A 12,891-nucleotide genomic window follows, 5' to 3' on the forward strand; every position below is an offset into this window, starting at 1 on the left:
CAGTCTCCTAGGTAAAGTCGCCATTCGTTTGTTTTGTTCCTAATTGCCAGCGGTCTTGCCAACAGCATCGCGAACCACCTCCTGCAACCAAGTTGGCCACCCTCTAATGCCAGAAATGACATCCACAGACTTGGGGATAATCAGTTGACCACCGCGTCGGCTCTTAATCTGAGCGACAACCTCCTTGGCGATATCATCCGCAGTCAAGAGACGAACACCACCACGCTCCAATCGGTCCACGAAGCCCTCAACAAGAGGTGTTCGGACGAAGTTGGGATGGACCACTGTTGTCAAGACATTGGGAGCCTTGTAAAAATGCTTGATCTCACTGGCTAGCGACTCGTGGAAAGCTAGAGCGCCAGCCTTGGTGGCAGAGTAATCGGCTCCTGTGGCCAGAGCGACAAAGGATGCGATACTGGCGACGGTGATGACATGGCCCTTGTTCAACTGGATCATGCGTGGAAGGAATTGCTGAGTGGTGTACCACAGAGCCATGAGGTTGACACCCATGATCTTGCGAAGGAATGACTCTGGCATCTTGAGGATGGGCATGGGGGAAGTGATACCAGCGTTGTTGATGAGGATTGATGGGTGACCGAGTTCTTTGCGCACTGCGTCGGCAGCTTCAGCGACAGACTCGGTTGTAGTAACATCGCATCGATAAAAGTGAACTCGCGAGTTTGTTTGGAGTTGCTTTGGCAAATCTTGAACATCAAAGACAGCGACACGGATGCCCATGGCAGAAAGCTTCTCGACGATGCTCAGGCCGATACCGCTCGAGCCACCAGTGACAACAGCGATCTCTTTATTCCAGTCCCAACCAGAAGCAGCTGTCATTCGCCATGAATTATGAGCCATGGTATTGAGGAACCGGTTGATGGTCCGAACGATGCCCAAGCTGAGCCATACGTAGAGAACCTTCTTGACGATCGTGAGCTCCAGGGTATGTGAAGCATGCTCTGGGAGCTTGGCGGCGATTGAGGCGAGGGCGTTGTTCACGACGTCGGGAGCAAAAGTTGCTGCAGCGAGCAATGAGCCCGACAGAAGTGGCGATAGAAGAAAATTGCTCGCATTGGAGACATAGGCAATAACGGGAGAGTAAAGCATGGAAGACATGATGATTTGCGCAGGGAAGAGTGATGATTGAGTTTGGTCTGTGAGTCTGAGCCGAAATACTCGATTGCACATGCAAGCAAACAAGCAGCCACTAAATACATCTTATACAAACTAATTAAGCTCCAACGCCTTTCTCTAGCTCCATCTCCATCGTCAACTAATTATCACGAGTTGGCAAAGAATGAAGCCGATCACGATGCTGTTGAAGCCGAGGCTAGATTCGCTCGACCAACGACAACTCTTGCAATCGCAAGCTTAACCAAAACAAGCCACAACGACGATCTTTGCCCTTCTCTCCACTGAGTCCACTCTCCCAGCGGCACTTGACTTGGCCGCGTCCCCTTGTCATCTAAGCCCATGGACCTTAAACCCTGTTTCAAGCTCGTTAGTCCAGGTCTCTTGCGGGGTCTACCTCTCTGAACCGAGACACTAACACGTCCGTGCCATGAGAAGAAACACGCTGCCCGCCCTGAGTCTGCGTTGGCTATCTTTCTTGTCTCCATTCTTCCCGCGGGCTCCGTAATCGCAATTTGTTGCCCTTTCCCCAGACTCTCCATCCCGTACAATCAGCTCACCCGCGTTTGCGTTTGTCTAGCTATCAGGATCTACCTCCTATCTTAGCGAAAGATGGTATTCCCAGGTCGTTTTAGCTCAGGCTGTCTGCGGTGTCGCCAGCGAAAGGTCAAGGTGAGTAATTCTTTTGCTATGATTGAGCGATATCTGTTCTAATCTCCTATCTCTCCGCAGTGCGACGAGGGGAAGCCGACGTGTCGACGATGCTACAACTACGGAAAGCCATGTCTTGGATATACCGACGAGTTTCATTTTAGACACTCTGCGCCAAAGGGGAGATCGCAAAGTACTTCCTCCAACACCTCGCGCGCCTCAAAGGCGCCAAGTATAGCCAACGCCAGCACTGCGAGTCCCCCGCAAGATGAGAAACCGCCCGAAAAGGAGCCCCCGAAGCCCAAAACACGGCCGTTGGAGGCGCCCATTCGACGGAGATCCGTAGCCATGGTTCGACAACCGACACAATCATACGATAACATGTCGCTATGCTATTTTGTACGTCGCTTCGTGTCGCCCGATGACGACGATGGATTTCCAGGGCATTTCAGCTTCCTACCGAGTTTGTTCGACCACTACAAGGATGGACTCGTCGAAACAGCGACATTGAGCGTTGCCCAATTGGCTGCGTACAATCATTTGGGCAACGAGGAACTTCGGACACGGTCTTTAAGAAATTATGGACGCGTGATCAAGGCATTGCAGCAGAGTATCCAATCTGATGACCAGGCGATGGACGACAAAGTCATCGCTACCATTCTGCTTTTGTGCACGTACAAGGTGAGACTCACGCGACATCAATTACTTCACATCTGACTCGATAGCAGGACTTTAGTGGTGAAGGATTAGGTGATCCGAATGAACATGCTTCAGGGCTTTTCTACCTGTTGGAGAAACGAGGACCAAGTCAGATTGGTACACGAAGAGGAGCCGAACTCTTCTTGCTTGCTCTGCTGCGACTGGTAAGTCACGCGATAAGACAATCACATGCCATGAAACTGACTCGAGTAATAGCAAATCTATTCATTCTTACATGGAGATGATTCGTACACGGACCCCGGTGCCATCGCCACCGTCATCGGCATCTTTGACCCTCTTCTTCGAGCACTGGCCATGATGGGACGGACCCTATCGCTGCGCCATCGTCTGTGCCGACTTATGCAGCCAGATCCATATCAACCACAGGGTGCCAGTCCCTCAACAGCATCGCAGAGCAGCACCGGCACAGAAGACGAGAGAATCCTGATCCAGGAATGCTTCGACATGCTCGATGCCTTTGGGTCCTGGGACATTGAAGCAGCAGAGTATTGGCAAATGACCTTTGAGGGTCGCGGTGTTCCAACGACCCTTGGTGAGATGAGCGCTGGTAGGATGCACTACGACGCTGAGACAGCCTGCATCATCATTCTCGTCCGATCAGCTCGTCTCATCTTGCTCCAGACCATGCTACTCTACCAGACTACATTGCTACCAACGGAGGATGACGATGGGTATAGTTACAATTCATGGGCAGAAACCGTTCCCTTCCTTGAATCCGATGTCCACAAAACCGTCGATGACATGCTCGCCGCCGTGCCATACGCCCTGGGCGATATCGACCCGAGCGGCATGCCAGCGACCATGCTCCATGACGGTGCAGCAGCCATCATCATTGTCCACTCGATTAGACTTGTCACACACTGTGTTTACACTACGCCCGAACAGACTGAAAGGGCAGCTCATATCCTTGCTAGATTGAACTCCGCTATAGGAATCAGGTCAGCTGTCGGATTTATCCCTGGTGCTGATAACTGCGGGGTACAGCCCTTTGCGACTCTCTCGCCGTCTCGTATGTTAATGTCACCGGGGCCTATGGACTGCACCGAAGACAATTTTGTTTCGCCTGGTACCACCGGCTTGCTTTCATCTTGATACCAGCATTTGTACACGATTTAGGCCTGTATTAATACGTACATGGATAGTTGTCTTTCGTTCTCAAATTGGAAACCCTTACCACAATGTCCCAAATGGTCTGATCTCGTGACTCATGTCCGACTTACTCAATCTTAAGTGACGAGCTGAAAAGCTCCATTCGATCCAGCACCATGGCATCTCTCTCCCAGAGATGCCGCAACGCTGGGTAGATAGGCCCACCTAGAATCGTCCACCAAATCGTATTGAAACAGATGACCACCCTACTGGGGGCTCTTTGTGCCAAGTGGAGTTGATAGCCGGTCCAGATGGCCATTGCTAGACAGGTACAGTATACATCCCATCGCAAGAACGAGACGACGATCTCCCTGGATTCCATCGCAGAAACGGGCGGGTTAAGCAAAGCTAGAGTCGGAGGGTTCGTCAACGGTGTGAGGGCGAGAATGTGATGTCCGGAAACTTTGTCTGTGAGGTCCATGGAAGAAGCGAGAATTGTCCCAAATACACCCAAGTGTACTGCAACTGCCAAGGTTGTAATGAAGCGATATGCGCGATTCATAGCTTTTCTGACGGCTCTCGGGTCGATATGGGCAGTGTTGTTGGCCTTGCCCCGTCGAGACCAACAGACCAAGCGGGATACTCGCTGTATGGCAGTTTGGTACAACGGAAAAGGTTGCCAAAGAGCCACGGCGATGAACTTGGCTTCCCTCGTGACATCGAGGATCAGCGGCAAGCACAGTCCAATGGTTGGCGCAATGTAAGATATGATTGTTGATACCGGGAGGAGGCTCAAATCGCAGGGGTCGGCTAGTAGATATGCTTGCTGGGGAATCGTCGGTGAGAGAAGGAGTTGTAGAGTGAGATATATCGGAGCGATGATGGTTATTGTGACAGATTGAAAGACGATACCGAAAGTTCCGGTCCTGCATCCAAGTCAGCATTAAGGCAGCATTCGGACAGCAGATCGTTCTCTTACCAGCTCAGAATTGTTCCACGGTTGCCAAATCTCAGCCCTTCAAGAGCTATGAGATACCAAGCGCCACAGAACTGCGCGGCCAAGTACACAAAAGCCAGAAGCGCTTCAAGGTCCATGCCCTTACTCTCAGGATGCTTCTTGAGCCCTTGAGCGAAGAACTCCAACAGCAGCATCACCGGCTCGTCAACTGCCTGGTAGCCCGTGAGTTCCCGAGAGATCGAATCTGACATGTCCAAAGGACATAACGAGCTTCCGTCGGGCGACTTTGTGTTTGTGATGCAGTCCCGAACAGCGTCAAAGAAGCCGTGACGATATGAAGTCCCCATACTAGCATAGCCTCCTAAGAGGGCACAGCTTAGAATGAGGCAAACGATAGACTTTGGGGCCATTGGAAGGGTTGCTTGTGAAGATCTGACGATGATGCTGCAGAGTCTGATAAATCTGCTCAACTCAACAAGAAGTCAACAAAACTCAGGTGTTTCGAAGCTCAAACATGTTGATCTTTTCAAGCTTCATATTCCCTCTCATTTTTGACCCGAAAAGAAGTCCCGTTCATGCTTCAGCTGTAAAATGTTGGGAGATCCCCATCTAGTTTCGGCCTAGGTTGCGAAATCTCCTCATGTTTCGACGATGGTGTTGAAGGGAAAACAGAACGAACTCCTCACACATGTGAAGGGAACCTGATCGACAATAACATCATTTAGAACCATCCGCGGAGCCCATCTCCACGTGCTGCTAATTACGAACCCGTCTCTTTGGGCTATCTATGATCTTAGAAGTTATAAGCGAGCTGCTTGCTTGATCCAGTTAGGCTTTGTTGGTCGCTCGCATGCTAAACCCAATCAGGCTGCTTTTGCGACATTTGATCATCGACGGTGGATTCCTATTGCAGAGTGGCATCTGCGCTAATCGCCAGAGGCACATGAGCGTCTTCAGTTATGGCTTCAGTGAAGATAATCATACCATGAAGATTCATTGAGCTTCGGAGAATCTCATATGGGATTTTGACCCAACCTTTAAGTTTTAGTTTTATATGCCACGCTCAAATCATCAGCTTACTGTTATTAAGGTCTACTTATCCTTTAATTAGTCCGGCAGAGGCTAGGTTCTAACTTACACAAGTTTTGCAGCTTTTTTAACATGGCTGTCGTCTCTAAGCTCCTGGGCTTTCCCAACCTGACGTTAGCCGCTGTCATCGAGTCTTTCATCGCAATCAAAGTCTTTCCAGATTATTACGATTCGAAGAGTCACCTGGCTGCTGTATTCACAATCCTGCTCGTCAATTATGCGTTTGGAATCGTGTTCTGGGGGTTTCTATACCCAGTCTTCTTCAGCCCCCTGAGACACATTCCCGGTCCAAGAGTACGCTCATCTCTCTACTCGATCTGTCCCCGAACTCAATCTAATATGAGTGTTTCAACAGGATTATCTGAGCGCCGCTCATCGATCTATTGCTGTCAAGGACAGACCATCTGGCGATCTATTCGTAGATATTGCGAACCGATATCCCGGTGAAGACCTACTTACTCTAAACTCATTCAGAACTCACATCATGGTGACGAACCCTCTGCTCCTAGCTGACCTTCTCGTTCACAACTGCTACGACTTCACCAAACCGAAGAGAATCAGCGCCTTCCTACGACACATTCTCGGCGATGGTCTTATTATCGTTGAAGGCGAACCTCACAAATTTCTGCGCAAGAACTCAACGCCAGTCTTCCACTTTCGACACATCAAGGAGCTGTACCCAATGATGTGGGAGAAGAGCCAGTCGCTGGCTAGGGCGATACAGCAGGATATGACCACGTCGAGATCATCGGTTGTTGAACTCAACAGTTGGGCAAGCAAAGTAACGCTCGATATCATTGGTATTGCTGGTCTGGGTCGCAGATTCGATGCCGTTGAGAAGAAGAAGGATCCTCTTGCGGACATCTATGAAGGCTTGCTCGAGCCGAGTCGTGAGAAGCTCATCTTTTCTGGTTTGGCGTTGGCCGTTGGCCTACCATTTGTTCGTCTCATTCCTTGGAAGATGAACCAGGTCTTCAACTATCTGACCGGAACATTAAATGAGCTTTGCTACCCCATGATCCAGGAGAAGAAGACAGCCATTCTCGAGAAGGGGGATGACCACTTCGATGTCTTGTCACTTCTCATCAAGTCGGGTAACTTTTCGGACGAGGCTTTGAAGGACCAGCTCCTGACCTTCCTTGCGGCAGGGTAAGTGATCCGCAGTCACCATAATAAGGCATGACTGATCTTGTGTAGGCATGAGACTACCTCATCTGCGATAACCTGGGCTTGTTACTTACTCACCAAGCACCCACAATACCAAGCCAAGCTCAGAGAGGAGGTCAGAAACGGTTTGCCAGAGGATCTAGCCACCAACCCGACAGTCGACCTCGCTGGTATCCTCGAGCAGCTTCCCTACCTAAATGGCGTCATACAAGAGACACTCCGGCTCTACCCAACAGTTCCACTGACGATGCGCCAAGCCATCCGCGACACCCGCATCGGTGACCAGTTCATCCCCGAAGGCACAGATATCATGGTGTCAATCTGGTATATCAACCGATCAGAAGCCATCTGGGGCCCTGACGCGACAGATTTCAAGCCTGAACGATGGATCACAGACGACGGGAAGCCGAATCAGAACGGAGGAGCTAGCAGCAACTACAATTTCCTAACCTTCTTGCATGGACCGAGAAGTTGCATTGGACAAGGGTTTGCCAAGGCAGAGTTGCGATGCTTGCTGGCTACTATGGTCAGATCGTTTGAGTGGACATTGTCGATGGATGATAAACTTGTGATGCCAAGGGGAGTGATTACGATCAAGCCAGAGAATGGCATGTACTTAGATTTGAAGGCTCTATGAGACGCGATCAGCGAAGACATTCACGAGACCAATGATGTCATGTATTATAGTTCTATCTTTTCTGCTTCACGATCGTGTGCTTTGGAACATATGATGAAGTGCATCAAGTAGTAACCACTGCTGTCCCTAAGGGATGTAAGAAACCTCAGGATCTTGACCCTAAGAGATGAGGATATTTAGGTCACTTAGCCTAAGCTTAGGGGATTCTTTACTAAGTTTGTTTGTCATCCTCTTCTAAAGTCCAAAACTTTCTCGCGTCTTACAACTTCAAACACATCGTTGAGAGCCCACTGCCGGCGGCTGTAGTCATAGGCAGCCTCTCATATTGAATTGTCTGTGAATGTACGATTGAGTGACATCTCTGAGCTTGACAGGCTCTTGTCCCCAAGCGTAGCAGGCCAATCTTCTACATCTTCCGTCCATGGCAACTGCTCCTCAACACTTACATTTAAGTAGCAAGTCGTGTCCTGGGGAACACCCCGTCTCACTCGGAACACGAGGGACAGGTTCGCTGAGAGAGATATCGTGGTGGAGATGCCTTTCAAGTCAATGACGGTAAATTCCGCGTCCGGCGTCTCATCTTGGGCATGGTCACTTCCAATCATGCACCCCACTTGGATGCCATGGGGTCTTTCTATCATTCTTATATGTATCGTGAAATTTGGAAGACCGCTATCGGTTGCAATTGGGCAAAACACGATTCTCGTTTCCGGCAGAGTATTGATACGTTCATTGATACTCTCGATGACATGAGGATGGAGCCGCAACTCGCGCGCTGGTGGTATAGAGTTATCTGCAGTGTAAGCCTGTAGCTTGTAACAGCCATTACTGATAGGCAGTGAGCGGAACTGAAGTGGTGCACGGTGGTGGCTGGCTTGAGCAGAGGCGTATACGCCGTTCGACGGCAACTCCAAGGGTACATAGGCCCTCACGAGGATGTTTTCCGGAGGATCAGCAGGTGGCCCTTTCTCTCTACTCTCAGAATCAAATTGCCTAAGAGTATAATCCATTTCGTCCGGGGCCTTTTCTTCTTCACTCTTCAGTGTCAGTCGTAAAGGCATCAAGCGGACCTTGAACCAACGACATCGGGTCCCGTTTTCGACTCTCTGATAAGCACCAGATGCCAAACGTTTGATAGGAATACCGATATAGCCATCTTTGTTCCAGCAGCGTAGAACCGCAACCAAGCACATTATCTTGATTCCCTTTGCGTCGCGTCTTGCGGGCGTAATAACGAGACCATGATCTACTGCCCGCACGTTATTCGAGAACCGCAGTGTGCCGACTACATCCACCCGGTCGATATCTCCCAGTTGCTTGGGGTCAGCTGGTAGAGAGCAAAGGCGAACTACCACCGCCGAAAGATTGATATCCTGCTTGATCAAGTCGTACTGCGGCACGCGACTTCGAGAGATATCTCGAGGTGCCTTTATGTTATGAGAGTCTCTGAAACAAGCCGGTGATGGAGCTAATAACCCAAGGAATCGGAAGCCTCTCGTCGATGCTCCCTCATTGGGGGAGTAACCGCAATCTTCAAGGGGTTCTGTGGACCAAGCGAAGAGAGAGTCGTCGTTTGTTGCCTTCATGATTTCGACTTGGAGCCGATAGAAAGCTTTGGGGCCTTCTCCGTAGATTAAAGGCATGTTGACATCAAATAGACCCATGAGAGAGTAGGCTTGATCCTCTAGTCTTGTGGTCTGCCGCATTGATGCCCAGGACATGATCCCAGCGACGCTGACATGTGGCCAGCTTTGCTTCACCAATGTGGCTACATCGATCTTGGTGATATCTGAGATAGTGGCGCTTAGACTAGCCTTGGTACCAATCTCACGCCAGTCTTCAGCGAGAAAGATCACTTCGTGCGGTGCAAGGAGCTCCTGAAGAGTCCATCCGCGTGTGAACCATCGACTTTTGCGGAACCTCGAGTCTAATGATCGTGGGTTCTCGGCGGAGCCGACATCATTGAGATAGACATAGCACGCTGCAGACTTCCTATACCACTGGAACATCGAGTTAATCGCCTCTGATAGCTCTGCACTAGACGTCTTGTCTATACAACAGGTATCGATCCAGCCGTACTCAAATCCCTCGGTTTTAGCCTTTGCGCAAAAGTCTACGATCTTTCTGTAGCCTTTGGACTCTTCTGGGAGAGGGCTCAGTCCGCTCATTTGCTGCAGTGACACCTCCTCAGACGTCCATACGTGTGATAAGATCGCATATGTTGGTATTGAGCCTCCATATTCGCCTGTGAAGGACTCTAGCTCGAGAGTTTCGACATTGATAAGCCGCATGGTTGACAAATATCTTGGCACGCACCGCCGGCTCCGAAGCTGGTGGGAGCTTATAACAAGGAACCTTGGAACATTTCTTTTGTGTCACTTCAATGGAGGGTAGATCAGGCCGTGATTGGCAGCTCTGATGACCGAATTGAGCATGTTAAGAGACGATGGAGAGTGGTATTTCTGCTTACTGACGCTAACTCGGGCAGTGAACTAAGGATTTAGACAGCGTATTACGCTACCGGGGCTGCATGCCTCAAGCAAAGACGCCAAAATAAAGTCATCATAGAGTCCCCTAAGCTTATGATATTTTATAAAAATTTCCGTCCTTTAGAATTCAGGTCTTAAGCTCTATTGTCTCCCCTAGTCTTAGTCATAGCTCCAGGCTTCAGTGCTGTCTACTGTGCAATTATCCCTGATGTCCACAAATTGTTGGCGCTGTAGATCAAAGCCAAGAGTATTCGACAGGATTGAATCCTGGAAAAGGATTGTGCGAAAATTTGACACCAGATTGACCAACCATTACCTTTAACTGCTCTCTTTCACTCATTATTAGCACATTCCTCATGTCCATGCGAATGTTTTCCGAGGACTTCAGGCGTGAGTGACGTCAAATTAGCTCCCTGCTTCGGCAAAAAAGACATCTCATCAATATTGCCATAAGAGGCATAACGCGTTCGCTGCACGGCATCAACAGTCCGCTTACACTTTGACGAACACACTCTATGCATCTGACTGGACGGGAGCGTCACTGGCAGCTCCACGGCCCCATTGTACTCAATTGATCAAACGCCGTTGTCTTCTTTAGGAAGATGCTCGCTGAGCTTCTCTTGCTATTTCACCACTCTTCAGCCTCTAGCGCAGCTGACGAATTCTTAGACTGTCAGCACTTACTGTTGACTCAACAAATGACCTCGATCGGGCATGGCCTTTGAGTGAAGTTCCGTAGTTGATCTTATTCGAAATGGGTCGTTGTTTCAACTATGACGCTAGATTTCCAGTTAATATAGTGGTTTCTGTGTTCTATTGGCTCTTGCTCTACATAACCCTCATCCGTCTGGTCCGTCCGGCACATAATCATTGCTTTTAGGCTACTTCAACTCATTTACGGATGAAGTTATGTTAGATGTTTCGGATCTGAGATGCCGGGTCGGAACATATATAGATATGCGGTTGACCGTCTCAATGAAGATATCCCAAGTACCAAACCATTCACCGTTCCCCTCAGTCTTAACTCATAACTGTCTATTGACACTCCAAAATCCACGATGAAATTCATCAACGCGTTTCTTGTTACAGCCTCACTCACACAGGCCCATCCAAAGCCTCACAAGTCCGATCGGGCATTGTACTTCCTCGACAGCGACCCCCAGGGCGCTTCTGTAGTCTCACTCAGCATTGCCAAAGATGGCTCGTTCGGTCAGCCACAGAGAATCTCGACCAGTGGAAAGGGTCTTATCAGCAATAACATGAATGGAACTGTCAAGATGGGTAAGTGAGAATATGTTAGTACCGAGACAGCCGCTGACAACTCGAACAGATCCCCTCTTCTCCCAAGGCTCCATTATCGTAAGCGGGAACCGCTTGTTCACCGTCAACGCTGGCTCCAACACTTTGGCCGCTTTCCATATCCCCAAGGAGAACCCAGCTCATCCGGTTCTTCTCGGCGAGCCTGTCGATACCGTTGGCACAGTTCCCAACACAGTTGCGTATTCTCGCAAGCACAAGCTTGCTTGCGTCGCCAATACTGGAACCAAGCCTGGAGTTCAGTGCTTCACTGTCTCGGACTGCGATGGTTTGAAGCCCCAGGGCAACCTCAAGCCTCTTCCTGTCTTCGGCCAGACATCCCCTCCAACAGGGCCTCCGAACACTGTTTCCAACATTCTCTTCAATCCTTCCGAGACGGCTCTTTTCGTTACCATCAAGGGCAACGGTATGGAGAATGGTTTCGTTTATGCTTACAAGGTCGAGAATAGCCGCGTGAGCGAGGAAGCTATAAAGTCACAGCCCAATAACTTGCCAGTTGCTTTTGGAATGAGCTTTGTCTCCGACGGTTCTGCTGTTGTTTCCACTCCCGCTTATGGTGCAGCATTTGTGTCCATCGCCGATGATCTCACTGTGTCCACCAAGACAAATATCACAGTCCCAAAACAAATGGCCACTTGCTGGACCGCAACTTCCGCTGGTTCTAGATCTGTATATCTCCTCGATGCCGCTGTTCCAGACGTCACTGCTCTCAACACCGAGACTATGGCCATCGGACGCACTCTCCCAGGCTATGCTGCCGGTAAAGGCAATTTCGACGCCATCATCAGTGGCTCCAAGCTCTATGCTCTGCAGGCTGCTCCAGCGATTGCGGTGTTTGACTTGAAACATGAATCTTATGGTCCAAGAGTGATCAACCTGAGCGGACTCGGGAACCGTGCTTCTTGGACAGGAATGGCTGTTTACTGAGAGCTGTGGTTCATAAGACGCCGATGAGGATTCGACTCAGGGTATATTCAGCAGTGATGTCTGATTCATGGGAACTCTCGGCTTTTGCTTGCGACTTTTACTATTTATCGTTGCATACTCGCATCAACTTCAATCCTTCCCTTTCATCATAAGAGAGTACAGGGCCTGGTTCGGATAGCTGGATCCCTGAACCTCTGACTGATAAATCTTTCAGCTTAAAACATAGATAGAAATCCTTAATGTACCCTTCGCAAAATGAATTTGTGTCTCAATGCAATTTCAGCGTTGAGTGTTTGACACGAAGAAAGCCTTCTCGTGTTTATAATAAATCTCTGCCTCTTAAGAACCTTCGCTCTGAAGCGTTACGTGAGCTAAGACAAGGAGACTTATGGCACATCCATCCTAAACAATGACAGAACTTGGGTAAGATTAAATGGATTTTACGTAGATCTAGTCGACATTAGGGTATGCTTTTCTTGATACATTGACTCAACGTTCGACGGCTTCTAGCTCAATGTGAAGGGGTCGTAGATTGTATGATCAACAGATGCATGCGAGATCTTGAGGCTAACAGGAATTGTATCGTCGGGGTCACTGTTGCTGCATGCTCCCTTCATTAATATATGCAATCACGGCAAACTCCTACGATAATTTGCAACGCCATCACGTTCCAGCCCAACGAGGCCAATGCTCATGTCTGATAAGCCAAACATCGC

General features: G+C 49.4%; 6 protein-coding genes across 6 annotated transcripts; 3 read left to right on the forward strand and 3 right to left on the reverse strand.

The window, feature by feature from the left end:
• Positions 1 to 39: 39 nt before the first annotated feature.
• FVEG_11846 (hypothetical protein) lies at positions 40 to 1,279 on the reverse strand (the record flags this gene model as incomplete). Its single annotated transcript, XM_018901167.1, has 1 exon — positions 40 to 1,279. Exon 1 carries the CDS (start codon positions 1,186 to 1,188, stop codon positions 40 to 42), a length of 1,149 nt encoding a protein of 382 aa, XP_018759601.1. The 5' UTR covers positions 1,189 to 1,279.
• A 299-nt stretch (positions 1,280 to 1,578) lies between these two features.
• Positions 1,579 to 3,737, forward strand: FVEG_11845 (hypothetical protein). Its single transcript, XM_018901166.1, has 4 exons — positions 1,579 to 1,803; positions 1,864 to 2,463; positions 2,511 to 2,645; positions 2,698 to 3,737. Exons 1-4 carry the CDS (start codon positions 1,744 to 1,746, stop codon positions 3,592 to 3,594), a joined length of 1,692 nt encoding a protein of 563 aa, XP_018759600.1. The 5' UTR covers positions 1,579 to 1,743; the 3' UTR covers positions 3,595 to 3,737.
• FVEG_17116 (hypothetical protein) lies at positions 3,719 to 4,959 on the reverse strand (the record flags this gene model as incomplete). Its single annotated transcript, XM_018906382.1, has 2 exons — positions 3,719 to 4,517; positions 4,571 to 4,959. The coding sequence occupies 2 exons, from the start codon at positions 4,957 to 4,959 to the stop codon at positions 3,719 to 3,721; spliced, it is 1,188 nt and encodes a 395-aa protein (XP_018759599.1).
• A 751-nt stretch (positions 4,960 to 5,710) lies between these two features.
• FVEG_11844 (hypothetical protein) lies at positions 5,711 to 7,442 on the forward strand (the record flags this gene model as incomplete). The annotated part of the gene is made up of 3 exons (XM_018901165.1): positions 5,711 to 5,932; positions 5,994 to 6,787; positions 6,836 to 7,442. 3 exons carry the CDS (start codon positions 5,711 to 5,713, stop codon positions 7,440 to 7,442), a joined length of 1,623 nt encoding a protein of 540 aa, XP_018759598.1.
• Positions 7,443 to 7,762: 320 nt separating this feature from the next.
• FVEG_17115 (hypothetical protein) lies at positions 7,763 to 9,733 on the reverse strand (the record flags this gene model as incomplete). The annotated part of the gene is made up of 1 exon (XM_018906381.1): positions 7,763 to 9,733. The coding sequence occupies one exon, from the start codon at positions 9,731 to 9,733 to the stop codon at positions 7,763 to 7,765; it is 1,971 nt and encodes a 656-aa protein (XP_018759597.1).
• A 1,256-nt stretch (positions 9,734 to 10,989) lies between these two features.
• On the forward strand, positions 10,990 to 12,175 carry FVEG_11843 (hypothetical protein; the record flags this gene model as incomplete). The annotated part of the gene is made up of 2 exons (XM_018901164.1): positions 10,990 to 11,212; positions 11,262 to 12,175. 2 exons carry the CDS (start codon positions 10,990 to 10,992, stop codon positions 12,173 to 12,175), a joined length of 1,137 nt encoding a protein of 378 aa, XP_018759596.1.
• Positions 12,176 to 12,891: the final 716 nt, after the last annotated feature.

Source organism: Fusarium verticillioides, chromosome 4, assembly GCF_000149555.1.
Source record: "Fusarium verticillioides 7600 chromosome 4, whole genome shotgun sequence".
Classification (NCBI taxonomy): Eukaryota; Fungi; Ascomycota; class Sordariomycetes; order Hypocreales; family Nectriaceae; genus Fusarium; species Fusarium verticillioides.

Coding starts and splice junctions, on each gene's coding strand:
- FVEG_11845 (XM_018901166.1), top strand. CDS start 1,744: ATGGTATTCCCAGGTCGTTTTAGCTCAGGCTGTCTGCGGTGTCGCCAG. Junction 1,804..1,863: donor GTCGCCAGCGAAAGGTCAAG/GTGAGTAATTCT, acceptor ATCTCTCCGCAG/TGCGACGAGGGGAAGCCGAC. Junction 2,464..2,510: donor TGCTTTTGTGCACGTACAAG/GTGAGACTCACG, acceptor ACTCGATAGCAG/GACTTTAGTGGTGAAGGATT.